This window comes from Centroberyx gerrardi, chromosome 19 (assembly GCF_048128805.1).
Source record: "Centroberyx gerrardi isolate f3 chromosome 19, fCenGer3.hap1.cur.20231027, whole genome shotgun sequence".
NCBI classification, from domain to species: Eukaryota; Metazoa; Chordata; class Actinopteri; order Beryciformes; family Berycidae; genus Centroberyx; species Centroberyx gerrardi.
Window position 1 is genome coordinate 17792648 of NC_136015.1, and position 16257 is coordinate 17808904.

General features: G+C 44.5%; 1 protein-coding gene across 1 annotated transcript in view; it reads left to right on the forward strand.

The window, feature by feature from the left end:
* Positions 1 to 16257, forward strand: part of LOC139920802 (RNA-binding motif, single-stranded-interacting protein 3) — a 186303-nt gene that overhangs the window by 56857 nt on the left and 113189 nt on the right. Inside the window, exon 4 of the mRNA XM_078290293.1 lies at positions 12235 to 12326. Within this exon, the coding sequence (XP_078146419.1) occupies positions 12235 to 12326 (92 nt within the window). The remainder of the gene's footprint in view (positions 1 to 12234; positions 12327 to 16257) is intronic.

Sequence of the window (16257 nt, forward strand, 5' to 3'; positions counted from 1 at the left end):
TATACACTTCTCCCACACACTCAAACACAAACGGCACACACATATATACATGCACGCAAAGACTAATCGTACCCCCGCACACACTCCTCATCCATCTGCCCGAGGTGTGCTCGGCTCTTGCAGCAGCAGTGGCCATGCAACAGATCTATCAATCCTCCTCCTAACATCACAGCATGTGTGCCTGCCTGTCTGCCTACTCCGGCTGCTCTCCTCCGCCACCGCACCACGCAGGCCTCTCAATGAGCCTCTCTATCTTCCCAGCGCTGACTCACTCCCTCGCTCCCTCTTTGACACACACACATACAAGCTTACAGGCACACACACACACACACACACACACACACACACACTGGCAGGCACGCGCAGAGACACACAGAACCGTACACATGCCGGTAAACACACACGCACATGCTTTGGATGTAGCCCAGTTCAGAGAGAAATGGGAACGGAAGTTGTGAAAGGGCTTTAGGGCTGTCAAGCACTGTGGGTAAGAGGAGGCATTCAGCTCTTCATCTCTCCCTCTTTTCATCTCTCTCGCTCGCACACTGCTTTCTCTTCCCTCTCTCTGTTTCGCTCTCTCGCCGTTACGCTCCTTTTTCTCCCTATATATCTTTCTCCGGACGTTCACATTTACTGTAGAAAGACAGCGGAGATTTGGGGTTTGCATCAGAGAGGGGGGGATTGAGGGTGGCAGAGGGAGGGAGAAAAAGGGAGAGATTGCGAGAACCCAAAACCACTCATTTGCCATCCATGCCCACAAGGGCCTCTTAAAAGGCAGCGCCGGCATTTGAAATAAAGCAGGGCTGACCGAATGGAGACATTTTATTTTTCCCTGCCGGAGCCCGGAGGCAGAGGAAATGACCTCAGCCCTTTAAAGGACCTCCGTTTCCTCCTCCGCCACTGGGAGATAAGGCCGCGGCGAGATTCACCGGCCCCGACTGGCGCTGTGCCGCGACGGCCCACCGCGCTGGATTGTGGGAGATAGATGAGATGAGAAGATAGTCTCCTGTGGCTCTGTGCTCGGCAGTTTGTTGTTGTTCATTTCTTTGCCCTGTAACCTGCCATCCATTTTATATGAAGATGCTTAAAACTCACAAGGGCGTTACATAAACAGGCATCTTGAAAGAATTACTGCAGCTTTAACTCTATTATGTGGGTGACTGGATGTAAAGCACGCTAACTTCCTATTGTGTCCAAACAAATTTAAATCATTTTTGTGGTGTTCGAGCGTGTCATTTTACAGATTTAAGCAATGATATGAGTTGGTTCAAAGCAATTTATGCTTTTGAGTAAAAACCCATGTAAATAATGTTTAGCAATTCTAAATTCACAGCCTCGGTTATGCACTGTCCTTTGTTTTTTTCCATACCTAAAATGTCAGCCACACGCATTATCTGAACCCCTTGCTTATCAAAACTGAATTGATCTTGCCGAGCTAGCTGCATATGGACCCATGTACAGTGTAATTTAAAAGCTTGTCATAGGCTTGACCATTACAATCTGAAGCATCCCTAGGCCTTACCGCAGAAGGGGACTAATGGAGAAATATAGGCAGTGTTACATTCTATAAAAACAGATTTATTGCTACATCAATGGCTGAGTGGAGTATTGCATGACTCTGAGCATAAGGGCTATTGATGAATGAGGTGACGCTCTCTAAAAAGGCCTGTTTCTCATTGTCTTGTGCGTGTGCGTGTGTGTGTTTGGTAGAGGGGTGTGGCGGGTGGGGTGGGGTGGGGTGGAGGGGGCAGAAAAGGGAGAGAGTGCTTTTTGCATCCGTTATTGGTTTCTCATTAGAGGGCCGAGATATAAACATTTGTCTATGTTGTACACGGTGCCGGCGCAATTAAGGATTCTCTTTGCCGCCCCCTCTGCCCTTTGAAAGTGAATTATGTGCAGATGAGAATCTCGACTGAAGTGTGGCCAACGACGGACCTTTTCCAAATGCCTCTCTTCCCTCAAAGCCATTCCAGAAAGAGGCGAGATCGGCCGAGGGAGAGAAAGAGAGAAAGCATGCGCCGTTTCCTGCTTGCATTGCGTATTAATGACTCTAATTAGCAATCGCTGAGGGATAATCACATTGATTGGGACGGATTCAGCATGCAAAACCTCGCTGGATAACACCCGCAGCCTTTGTTAGAGACCCCCCTCCCCTCCCCTTTCTTCCCCCCTCCCCCTGCCCCTTCAGTCTCCATTCCAGTAAGCCAGAACGCTTTGGCGTTCCAAGTTGGCTGTTCACCAAGTAGGCGTCTGATTGGCCAAGCTTGTCGTAAATAGAAGCCGGGCCACCAGCGCCACATTCCTCCAGCTCTGACCTTTTGTACCCCCTCCACTTCCTGTGCAGCTCCTGCAGGCAGTGTGGTCGTCGTCATTGTGTTTTGTGTGTGTATTTTTAATGCTTGTGTGTGTGTGTGTGTGTGTGTGTGCGGGCGCATGCTCGTGAGATTCCAGAGCCGCAGGATCAGTGCCCCCAAGGACCACACTCCAACCATGCAAGCAAAACAGGCATGGGTTTCCCAAGAGCATTTTTGCACCAAGAACCATTTTATATTAATAAGAATTTGCAGAATTTGCTCATATTTAAGGCAGTAGCGTCAACTGTCTATGTTGTATGTATTGTCTGGATCCAAAAAAGAAAAAGTATGCAATAAATTTGAACACAGTGCTGACAGGCTCTTGGGAAACTTGGATGTAGCTCTCTGTCACCACCAGCGCTTTCTTCTCAGGACATTGGCTTAATCCATTTCACAACACATCCTAGAAGTCCCTTCCCCTGTCTTGTGCGTTGACAGATGTCCCAGAGGGCACCGGTGGAAGGTGAGGGGGCGTACCTCCAGTCATCTCTTATCCCAGACCTAACCCACGGATGGCAGGGGAACCACAATGGGAGATACGGCCTTCCACTGACCTGCCAAGGCCCTGGCCCCTGTACATCCCCTGACTAATGATCATACCCTTGATTAGTTAAGGAAGGCATAAATCATAACTGCAATGAAGAGGAAGGCTAGCTGGGGGCGGCCAGGCCGTTCCTCATGAATGAATAACAGATGCAGGACAAAAAAAATGGGCTGCGTAGTTGTTCTGAGCAATGGAACACTTTGTCCTTGTCAGGATTTTAATGTTTGTCTCTACCTGGAGATTTATTCCTTTTTTTTTTTTCCCCTCTCTGTTCCGAGGCCGCTTGATTTTCATTGATCCGGCTTTGTTCAAATATTTACCCTGTCCTCTCATCTCGGCGGTGGTGCTTTCGGCCTTGGTAGCTGATGTGATTACATTGCTTATTACAAACTGCTGCTCAAATGGGCATAACACGGTGCCACACAAGATGGCACCCAGCGTGAATACTAAAGCCTGCAATCTCCAGGTATAGTTAGAATGAAGTGAGGGCAGTTATTTTGAGGTGCTCTATAGGTGAGGTGAAAGAGATGTGTGAAAAAGAACTGCACCTGCTCTTTGTGCAAAAATGTGCTTATACTGCTTGTGGCAGCGACTGGTAGCATAATGAGCAGCTATTCAAGGTTGTTTGACATTCTAACCTGTGTGTGTGTGTGTGAGTGTGCGTGTGTGTGTGTGTGTGTGAGAGAGAGAGTGCGAGAGTGTGTGCAGACTTGCATACATGTGGATGTTAACGTGTGTTTGTGTGAGTACTTGCATGTGTGTGCATGTGTGCATTTACCTGTGTAATTGTGTTTGTGAGCACATGTGCAGGTTTGTGCGCGCGCGTGTGTGTTTGTGTGTGTGTGTGCGCGTGCGTGTTCTGTGAGAGATCTGTGCGAGGGTTCTGTATAGCCACTCAGTGTTTCGCCCTGGGTCTCATCTTAACAACCTCTTGACAAGTAATTAACACCCTTCAGGTCTCAAACCTTTCTCGAGTGCTCTTCACATGTTGCTCCAAACACATCAGGGCTTCGCTATTAAGCTAGCAAGCCGATGGAGCTACCGGGGAGCTGAGCGGTGAAGCCAATTACACATCTGAATGGAGACCAGGTCTGAACAATTTAGGAGACTGTTTTTCTTTCACAAAATGTTCTGCCCGTCTAAATCAATTAAAGACAGCGGCTTGGAGATATTCTTTAAATGCTTGAATACTTGTTTATTTCTGAAGGCTTGTGTGTGTCTGTGAGCCATGCTAGACATTCTGAACAGGATTGGCCCATTTAGAAATCTCTTGTATCTCCAGAGAGCTTAATGGTAATGTTAGAAGCCGGGTCTCTTGGAACCAGAGTTCTCCTCCCTTTTCCCAAATTGTTTTGATACCATTTATTTAATGTGCAGTACTGCAGCTCCACAGTGAGGATTATAATATAAATATAGGCCTCTTCTCTAACAAATACACACATTTTGAATGCTGCCTTAACAGGCATGCTGGTTTTAGAGCCGAAAATGTAGTAGGAGCCATATGGTGCTGTGCTATAACTAATGAGTGTGAGTGGATATGAATTAATTAAGAAAGGAAGGAAGGAGGGTAGGAAAGGAAGGAAGAATGAATGAAGGGTGGGAAGAAGAAAGGGATGATGGGGTGAAGGGTGGAGAGGAAAGAAGGATTAGTGTGAACCCGTATATAAAAATACTTTATTTGACTTGTGAAGATGTTAATCTCATATAGTACCTACTGTACACATTTCATCCCCTGCCTCATCATTACCACAATAGCAAAATGCTTAGAAGGCATTTTTTGCAGTGTGAATTGGCAAAGCTCAATAGAGAATTTGTTACTATAGAATTACAGAAAAATAAGAGAAAATCTGCAAGCATCATTGACATCAGAGTCATTTCATCCCTCTGTTTTTTACCCATTAGCTTTCTATCCATATGGATTAATAATATAGGTACATGGCTATTAAACAGAACTCGCGTATGATATTGGATGAGGATTTCTTCTTTTTTCTACTGCGTCTCCAGTTTGTCTCCGGCACAATGAGCTGCCAGCGGCCTCCTTGGCCCTTCGCCCTGGCACCCTGCCCTCTGCAGATCCCGACTGCAGCTCCCTGACAAGGACACTCCTATACCTGGGAGAGAAGATGACAAGAAATACAATGCAGCCAATAGCCTGGCTGCCTCAGCCCGAGACGAATGCCTTAGCTATAAATCCATGTTGCAGGGTTGATAAGTTAATTGCCTGTACCGCTATCTCCCTGCCAGTGTCTAATATAAAAGAGCTCTCCGTGAGAGTTATTTTACAACAAATGGGTATTGTCTCCAAGCGTAAGGCAGGCAGGATGGGGACACTGGACAAGTAAATGAGGGTTCTGTAGTTTGAGGAGTTCTAGGAGTTGTAGTGTGTGTGTGTGTGTGTGTGTGTGTGTGTGTGTAGTTGCATATGTGCACTTTCAAGTAACTGTGCAAGCTATGAGTGAACATGCATACATGCCTGTGTGTGAGTGCAAGAGCGTGTGTGTGAATTGTAGGGCTGAACGATATTGAAAAATCTAATTGTGGTTATTTGACAGAATATTGCAATTGATTTATTTAAGCTGTGATTCATGTCATCACAAGTTTTTCTTGTCATACATTTTTTAGAACTTTAAAATAGTTTAAAATAGATGTCAGTGTGCAGGATTTTCCGAGTTTAAGTATGACGAAAGGTTTTCACCAATATTGTACTTGATTCATGCACCAAAGATTACCTGGAGCACTAAAATATCTTGTTTAGAAATCCATTTTAAGCAATTAATTGCAGCCTCTGCGATTTGGAAATTGCAGAAGTTCATATTGCGATTTCGATTTTTTTTTTCGATTCATTGTTCAGCTCTGGTTAATTTCCTCCCATCTACGTGACATGTCTGTATCCCCATGCGTGCAAAAACTCTGTGCGGATATGAAGTTTGTTTTGTTAACAAATGGAAACACGGTTGTTTCTTTAATAGCTTGTCGGATGTGGATGTGGCTGTAGTAGTAAGGAGGAAGTGTTGCCGTATGACTTGTCAGTTCTCTGTGGTGTTAATGCTCTGACGGCAGTGATGTGGTCAGGGGTCTGTAGCCCAAAGCTAACATTTTCATACACAACATTAAAAAAAATATGCTTTGCAGATGTTCGTCTGTGTGATCCTCCAACCCAAAGATATATTTATGCTCCTCCCCTGTTTACTCATGCACACACACACACACACACACACATGGAAACAAACACAGACCCAAACAAGTTGGAGCTCACACACACAGGCAGTTGTACACGCCCACCCAAACAAACACACACACAGATAGACACGCATTCACGCACACACCGCTGCGTGGTTTAGTGGATGGCAGCCACAAAATTTATCACCAGTCACCCGGTGGTGGTGCAGGATAAATGGGGGAGGACAGAGGAATGCAACCCCAGCGAGGATGCTCTCCTCTGGGTTTGGAGTGCGACCAAGCCGGTCTTGGCTTGGCCGCAGTTAGTCGTGGATGCCATCTCGCTATTTAAAACCCCCATGCACTGCCTCAGTGTTTGTACAGCTCACCACAGCCACCCAAAACCACCACCCACCCTCCCTGCAGGCGAAAGGCTTGGTCAAACCCCCAAATGGACCAAACACATCTATAAATGTACTCACTTTAAAATATTTCAAGGGCTCCTATGTTTTTTTCTTGTTTGTTTGTTTTTGTTTTTTTTGTACGCAAGTTTTTTTCTGGATTGTTTCTGCAAGGATTTGGTTCATGTCAAATAAACAGAACAGTTTCTCAACAACAGAATTGCTCCGGTCGAGTGAAACAGCCATTTGGTTTTATGAGTTCAGAGATTGATTAAACAGTAGCATGCAGCGCCAACAGTAATGTCACCAGTGTCCTCCAGACTCAGTCATATGTCATGGATGATTATTCCACAAGTTAAAGAGAGGGATGTGGTCTTGGCTGAAGGACCAGGGTCACTCGTAAAAACAACTGTGACCCTGAGTCTGACTCAAATCGTCTGTGCGTTTGGTAGAACAGCTCTAACTAGCTCCTTTTGAGTCAAGCTGCAGCAGGGATGAGGATTTTTTTCAGCTTTTTTGACCAAAATCCGGCTTTTTGTACACATAACTCCCATTCTTTTGTAATTCAAGAATTTAATTATTGTTTTCCCAGTATTTCGCCCCATTAATTCATGCTTTTTTTTTTGCATTTGCCCGATCACATTCCTGAGTAAAACTGAGGTCTATGAGCAGAACTGTTTTCACTGGTGGTTCATTTTCATGTGTCAAATTAATATGAAAAAAAAAGAAAGAAAAGAAACTGCCGGGGAGCTTGAGTGCTTTTATTTTTCACGTATGAATATCAAGACCATGTGAATTGTAAAGATGTAGCTATAGTAGAAGCTTTCACTTTTCTGTACTGCCTGCTTTACATGAAGCAGTACACTGCAGCACAAGTGCCTTAACAATTCCTGAGGAGACTTGTTTGCAAATTTTAAAATTCTGAGCTCTTTCAGCCATTGGTGATTGGTGTTTATTTATTTATTTATTTTTTTGCAATATACTAATGAAAAACAAATGTCTTGCTGCATTGACTGCTGCAATACTATAGGCGGAGCTGGGTTTAAAGGATAGAGGCAGGATAGATGTGTGCTGTTCCATGAATCATAAGAATCATATTACAGCCGCTGTTACGCATATTTGTCCATGGAGTGGCCCATCTATCTCCTCCATTAACCGTAATTACTTTCATACATGCAAATGTACCAATCATTAACATATGTGTAACCGCAATGATTAATCACCCGTGTGCAACAGCAGCTTCAGAACTCTCCTTGATGACTCACAAGGATGTAAACAATTACACTGTTTACTCCGTACACTATTGTAACGCTCCGTGACTTGTCGCTGATTCATTATTCATACTTAGGGCATTATTATTCCATTGTATGCAGTGCAAAATGGGATCATTAGAGCTGAATATGAGAATGTGAAAAATGGAAATATTGGGGAAAATGGTGGTGGATATAGTGGGTAGGAAACCCCAAACAATCCCGACTATTAGCAGATAAAGAATGGTAATTTCCCCAGAAGTAATTAGGATTAGCATAATTTGACGGTGAATGCATGAATGATGCATGGATGATTGATACGTCGATACATGCACTGTAATGAGTCCCTTATCTCCACTCTCCACTGAAGACTTTTGTGTGGAGCTTAGCCCGAGGTGGCATCTGGCTCTATAGACCTCCGCAGGGGGACTATGGTACGGGGCGTCCTGCTCTCTCTCTCTCTCTCTCTCTCTCTCACACACACACACACACACACATGCACACCCACCGGGGCTACAGTAGAGTGACGGCAGCATTGCACCATCCTACAGTAACTGATTGAAGATGGCCCTTTTATCTCGACAGGCTCCCTGTTAGAGCCAGACCAGGAAATACGATATGGCAGCTCATGTTCTCTTTATTCCTCTCAGAGAGATGTGTGTGTGTGTGTGTGTGTGTGTGTGTGTGTGTGTGTGTGTGTGTGTGTGTGTGTGTGTGTGTCTGTGTCTGTGTCTGTGTCTGTGTCTGTGTCTGTGTGAGTTTGTTGCCTGTATGCCTGAGTGCCTGAGCATATCTGCGTGCCTGTATGTGTGAATGTGTGCCTGATCATTTTTGTGTATGTGTATTAGGGCTGAACGATTTAGAAAAAATATCTAATTGCGATTATTTTGACTGATATTTCAATTGCGATATGATTTGCGATATTAGAGGGAATGATCATTTTTACATCATTATTCTCGTTTTAATTGAAAAATGTATTAAAATGATTATGGTGTGATTTTTGCGTGGATCTGTACCAAACAAAGATATTTTCTTAAGTCTGTAGAATATGATGTGTAGGCCAGGACATCTCTGCAGCACGACAATATTTAATTTAAAATGGTATTTTGACACACATTTCGCCTTTAACAAATATTGCGCCTCCTGCGATTTGAAAATTGCAGTAGGCCATATTGCGATTTCGATAAAATTTCGATTAATTGTTCAGCCCTAATGTGTATACATGTATGTGTGTGTGTGTGTGAGTGTGTGTGCGTGTGCATAGTGTGCAGCTGCCCAACATTATCAGCAACCATGCATGTAGTCAGTCACTTTGAGCTGCTTATAAATGACAGCTATTTATTGGTTGTTTGCGTTGTTGCAGAGGCTTCAAAGCAACACCTTCCCGTCTCCATCCCACTTTAGATTGTAATTCTAGAGTACACACATTAAACACAGTGTAGCAGAATAGCACTATCTCCATGTACTTGGCTTTAGATAAGCGTACCTTATGCAACAGCTGTGTGCGTGTGTGTGTGTGTGTGTGTGTGTGTGTGTGTATGCGTGTGTGAGATGTGATGTCTTAAAATGAGTGTAACATTGTATCCTGACCCTGCTGTATCCCCTGCAGCTTCAGTGACTTTGTCTTTGTCTCAATGACTCACCAGGGATCGGTTTAAGATGCATACACACTCACACAGACACACACACACACACACACACACACACACACACACACATTTGTGCTTCTATCCTTATCAGGGCCTTAATTGATATTCATTGCCTAACCTTAACCCTTACCCTAACCTAAACTTAATCCTAACTCCCACCTTAGACCTGAACCCAAGTCCTAGCCCTAAACTAAAGTTAACCTTAACCCTAACCTAATTCTAATTCTATCCTTAAACCTGGAACCAAGTCCTAACCCTAAACTAAAGTTAACCTAAACCTAATCCTAATTCCAACCTTAATCCTAAACCCTACACTAACCCATTTATAGAAGTGAGGACCGGCCAAAATGACCAAACTTCACAAACATATCCTCACTGCAAGGATCCAAAAGTCAAACTTGTGCTCACAAGGATAGGAGCACAAAAAAACACACACACACACACACACACACATACACACACACTTGTACCACTTACAACGTGAATACAAATAAAACCTTCAACATTGCAGCATTCTGTATTCATATATCAGCTACAATAATGGTACAGAAGAAGTGCAAGCTTGCTGAATGGCAGTTCGGTGCTCTTCGCTGCATGCATCTGACCCCAAGTAACCCCGTCCCTCACTCTCTCTCTCTCTTTTTCACCACCCCTTCCCTCTCCTTCTCCTTCCATTCAGAGTAGTCTGAATATAGGTCAGCATTCTCTAAAATCCTCATCCTGCTGAAAGTTTGATAAGTGCACTCCAGGTGGTAGTGGAGTGAATATTAAATTTGTAATTTGGGGTCCTAAATATCTACCCATGGAATATTCTGATTATGAAAGAGAACCAGCCTCAGCCCACAGGGCGTACGTAGGTAGGAGTAACATTCTGGGTGCTTCTGATAATAAGTGGTTAATATGTTCATAGATTTAAAAAGGGGGGGAATGCAATATCTACTTTCAGTTTGCTGAAATTAAAAAAATCTTTATTAGCTGCTTTTATGTGAATCCAGCCATTTCAGCTGGTTTCTTTATATATTCAGTGAAATGGTTAGGTTTACAAAGGTAAATAAATCGTTGAAGCCTATTTGCATTTCATTTTTTTCTAAAAGAAAGAGTAGAGCCTCTTCTGTCTGTCACCTGTATTTGAATACAGCCATTTCACTCTGGCTCTTCATATTTCCACAATTAAACACCTACCCCCCACCCCCACCCCCCCCCCTGCCCCACTCTAACAGCTGGCCATTAATCAGACCTTGCGCTCAATTTCTCCTCCGCCACAGGTTATGATTTTCACATTACTTTACACTCCTTCACCTCCATCCGACAGGAAAATGACCCCCCCTCCCTCCCCCCACCACCACCACCACTGCTCACAGACTCACACCCCATATGTGTGAGAAAATAAGGGAGATGTTTGCTGTGTGTGTGTGTGTACATCTGTGTGTGTAATGTGAGGGGAACCACACACAGGCCATATATGTTTGTGTCGTGTGTGTGTATGTGCATGTTCATGTTCATATGTGTGTGTGAATATGGTCATGTCTATGTGTAACATGATGGGGAAACCGCACCGGCGAGCGCCCCCATCCCCCCCCCCCCCACCCCCTCCATTATCCTCTTCTAATTACACTTTCCTTCTGAAACAGTGGATCAGAGGGCACCATTGACTGCTTTTAATCCGCCACCAAATTTTAATTAACACCGACGCGACCCCCGTCTCCGATACATCCCGGGGAACGTCGGGATCACAATAACTCATAAATCACAGCCGCAGATTTCATTCCCTCCGCTTTCCTCCGCTGATGGATTTCCAGAGGGGGGCTGGTGGCTGCTAATGTCGGGAAAAATATGAGAGAGAGAGAGAGAGAGAGAGAGAGAGAGATGGAAAGAGAGACAGAAATGGACGGACAGAGAGGGACAGAGGAAGAGAGATGGACAGAGATGGGGAGAGAGAGTGGGAGGGGGGGTGAGGAGAGAGTGTATATGTATGTGTGAGAGAGAGAAAAAAAGAGAGAGAGAGAGAGGGAGAGAGAGAAATGGCGGCAGCTCTGGTATGCCGTCAACCTTTGAGAGATTTGTTACCGGGGAGAGGATTATGGAGGCTGTGAAATGGGGGTGTGTTAATAGGCCGGGTGTTGAGGAACATGATGAGGGCCAGCCTGCTTCACAGTCTCCAAAAATCAAAAGGCTGAACGACTGAAAACTGAAAGCGACTCAGTGATGTTCTGAAGAATTAATTGACGCGTCTATGTGTGTGTGTGTGTGTGTGTGCGCGCACGCACGCGTCCATGCATGTGTGTACATTTTTTTTCTATCACAGTTCCATTTGACTTCAATGCTTTTCATAAATTAACATTACATGAATTATTCTACTTATTGAAATGAATGCGTTGTGTATGAGTTGCCATTAAACTTCAGTACAAATAAGATTTCTTATTCAATAGAATCGCAACAGTGATGATTTTATTTTCAGGCATGTCTGTGCGCGCGTGTTTGTATTTATGTGCGCGTTTCTGTTTGTATGTGTGTGTGTTTGTGTGTGTGTGTGTGTGTGTTTGCACATGCATGTGTACATCAGTGTATGTGTGTGTGGAGGTGGAGGTGGAGGTGGGCTGGGTGCCGAGGTTTGTTATTGCTAAATCGCTCATCCGTGCTACTAATTAAGATGCATAGCATCCCCCTATGAACGTCAGTGTCGCTAATTATCAAACAATGTAGTGCTCACTAGATATGAGAACTGGCAGCCTCTGTAGTCGTGTTACCAACCTATTACTGCTACAATTACCAAGTGCCTGTCATTCTCCTTGTTAGTCATCTGCCTTCATTTTTTCTGTACTTATGCCCCTCTTTCTTTCTCTTTCTCTCTCTCCCGCTCCTCTTTTCTCTCTCCAGGCTATGGCTTTGTGGATTTTGACAGCCCAGCTGCAGCACAGAAGGCCGTGTCGTCTCTCAAAGCCACCGGAGTGCAGGCCCAAATGGCCAAGGTAAGGAGTGTTTAAAAACAAGTTAGCATTGCCACTTCCTCTTGCATTACCATTAGCAGTTTGCTGCGCTCTTAGCTCCCTCCAGGGATTTGAAATTGTACACTTAACACATTTGATTGATGCTGATGGATCTGAAAGCTCCCACATATGAACTGGTTTTGGTCCGTAAACACATTTTTACAGAATGCAATTTTCCACAGTGCTGTATTGTTTAATGTCCCACTTGCTCACTCGAATATCAGAAGTCTCTACTGTTTAGTGAATATGGGCTGTGAAAGTGCCTTGCTCCTGACCTAGGGTGTTGCATGACAAGGTGGGAGGCGACTGGGGGCCTTTCCACTGTAGTGCATGCAGGTCTGTTTTATCTTGCTGCCACTCTGTCCCACATCTCCTCTCTCACTACTCTACTGAGTGTGACAGGCCGAGGCTGTGGTCTCATACAGGCCGGTATCAAGACTTTGTACGTGTGTGGACGCGTGCATGCATGTGTGTTTTTGTATGCCTAAGTGCTTATGTGGACTTTGGTGTGTGTGTGTGTTGCATTATTGTGTGTGCGTGCCCATTTCCTAGACTGGCCCTGCTCTAACTGCGGTGTGACCAGCCGCCTGTCCTGTGTTCTGCAGTATTATTAGCCTGCTAAAGTGGAAGCAGATGAGACAAGCTGTTTCAGTACAGCACCCCAGTGGGCTGCACAATGGAGCCAGGTTGACAGACATGTAGATACACATGGAAAGGCATGGCTTAGAGGGAAAAACATGTTCGCAGGCTATGTACTCACCCCCGCTTGTAGATTCACATGCAAACCATCTATATTATGATTGTCGATGAACCTAATCTGAATATCTACATTGTATTAGCCATGTTGAGTCTTACACCTTTGGACTGTCAGTGTCCTCAGACTGTAAAATGGTAAGAATTTATAACGGCTAAGTGGTATAAAGAGAGACTGGTAGCAAGGCGAGCAACTGGACATCCATGATAGATGAGACTGCTTGGCTAAACCAGGCTATTTCTGTAGCTGTTGATGTGTTGCTAGTGACAGAATGACAAAATAGGTGAAGGTAATGTCAGTAGCATAAAATCAGTGAATATGGTGATGATGATGAGGGTACACGATGAGTGATTTACTCAGCCTAGATGTTCTGCATTTGATCTGATCCTGAAATTCCCCCCCCCCCCCCCTTGAAGCTTTCAAGCCAAAGAACCCTGATGAGATGGAGAATGGTGATGGTGCCAGCGAAGATGACAGAATTGACGATAACGATGAAGGTGGCAATTATTTTGATCAAATGGGATGAGATGTGACAGGAGGAGATGATATTCCGTGCGGCGCTCAGGTGTGCCATTTCTCAAATGCACCATTTGGCCATTTCCTCTCCCCACCAGTGTCCTTCTTCCAATATTTATAAGAGGGCAGGCTCTCAGAATACAGATAAGAAGCCATGCTCTTTGCCCATCTCATTTTAAGAGCATACTTTGCATCGCTCCCCTTTTCTCAGTCAATATTTTCACGAGAGGGGTCTTGTGTCCCAATACAAAGGAGCTGACCTTTTTAAGAATGTTTGTTCGTGTGTGTGTGAGTGTGTGTGTGTGTGTGTGTGTGTGTGTCATTGTTTGGACACATTCACAAAATCGTTTTCTATTAGCATTTGTGTATCAAAGTTTATTTTTGAATGTTCCCTATTCTGCTCACATAAATGGAAAGGCCAGCATTCTGTGCTGCAGCTCTGTGCCTTTATCACACTTCTGAGAGACATTTAGGAGTAGTTTGCTTTTATAGACTCCCTCTGCATCTCTCTCTAATGTCTCTTTACCTGCTATCACTACCATCACTCTCTCTGCTCCTCCTCCTCCTCACCTTTTCTTCTCCCTCTCTTTCTCTACCTCTCCCTTGCTCTCTTATTCTCTCTCGCCTGCTCTGTCTTTTGCACGTGCGCACACATACACTCACATACTCACACATTCATAAACACATTTGTATTCACATCCACCATGTGTTCACCTGCCAAACATCCAATGACTGCAATTTATTCCCATCAATAATTAACAGGCAGGCTGTCTGTGTGTCTGTCTATCTGCCAAGGTGTCTCTGACACCCTCAGTTCCGTAATGGCGGAGCAGCATTCCCCAGGCGGGGTTGGATGAAAAACCCAGGTGAGCATCAAGGCAGGTGTAAATCACAAAGACGACTGCTAACACCACTGATGATTTCCACACTAAGAGCATTCAGCCTCATTCTCCTGCTCCCTCAGCTCCATTTTGTCACATATATCTCCCCGCAACAAAGTAATAAACGAATAGCGAGTCAGAGCCAGAGGCTTTGAGCTCATTAAATAAAACCGTCACAGTAATCAAGTTGCATCTGTTTTTCTTTTTTTTTTTCTGCCTTGACGCCATTAAAAGGCTTTTATTAAGGTGCCTTATTTTAAACACAGCTGCAAAGGAGGCAAGAAGAGAGCAACAGAGGGAAAAAGGAATCGTCACTTGATTTCCTCTTCCTCCTCCAATGTAACCGCCTGCCGTCTCCTGCCTCTTACTCCCCTTGGAATTTGAAATACCAAGGCAGGAGAGATGAAACATCGCCTTCCTTTTGTCTTGCCCTCCCCTGGGGATGGTGACAGCGAGAGGGAGGAGAGGAGCCATAATTAAGACACCTAAAGGACACTTCCCCCCCGCGCCTCCCTCCCTGTCACTCACCTCTACACAAGCCACAGATAAGAGTACTTAGCGTAGGTGTGTGTGTGTGTGTGTGTGTGTGTGTGTTTGTGTGCATGTGCGTGTCCGTATGTGCATACATGAGTATGTGTGTGTGTGTTTGAGAGTGTATATCTGTGTGTGTGCGTGCGCATGTATGGGTGTGAATTTGAGTGTGTATATCCGTGTGTGTATATGCATGCACTTGTCCATATATTTGCGTGTGCGTGTATTTCAATGTGTATGTCTGTGCGTGTCTCCGTGTGTTTGCGTGTACATAAATGTGCGTGTCCGTGCATGCGTGTGTGCATGCGTGTTTTATATTTGAGCGTGTATATCCACATGTCTGCGCTAGTGTCCGTGCGTGTGTGTGTGTGTGTGTGTGTGTGAGAGAGAGAGAGAGGTACTGTACGTATATCTCTCCTTGCACCGTGGACTCTATTCTCTGTGTCATTTTGTTCAGGTAGCTTTCCGATCTGAGAAAACTGACACATCGAGGAGACAGAATGATAACAGGTAAACGCTGCGTCTGGCTCCGCAGATGCAAACCTGTCAACGAGCCGCTCGCCTCACTCTCCACAGGCTGCCATTTTCCCCTTGAGCCAATCAGACTGAATTATGGGAAGGGCGCCCTCGATTGTGGTGTCTGTGTCGGAGAGGTAATTCCGCCTGACAGCTGCTTGCTTTCAGACAACAGCCAGTCTTTATGGAAATCATCCCTCCCTATTCTAGCTGCAGTCGGCTTCTGCTGATAACAGCCCGGATGAAAACAAAGCTGTCCTTTTCTCTCCTCTCTTTTTCACTCTCTTCCTCTTCCTCTCGGCACGGACAGCCTACAAGTAGCAACACACCTCTAACATCTTATGGAGTCTGACCGTGTACACCTTGCTTTCAAGTTTATATATTTAGGGCCAATACAAACTTAGTGCTAACATATTATGTCTTTGAATTGAACCAAACATTCTCTTATTCTCATAGAGATGCATGTGGATTTGTATCAGTTCTGTAAATAGTGTGGTAAAATTTAGTGTTGGTTCCCATGTTGGATTCTTAGTATATGGCATCTCCGGTTTTCTTCTAGCCTAAGGGCATTTCTATTAAGAAAATAAATTCAGCGTGGTTTCTGTTTCTATTTAGAAAAAGCAGGTGGCATTAACAGATTTTACACAGAAAATACGTATCATATAATGTTTTCAATCACCATAGAAAGGTATCAAAAATTGCATCATTTTAAACA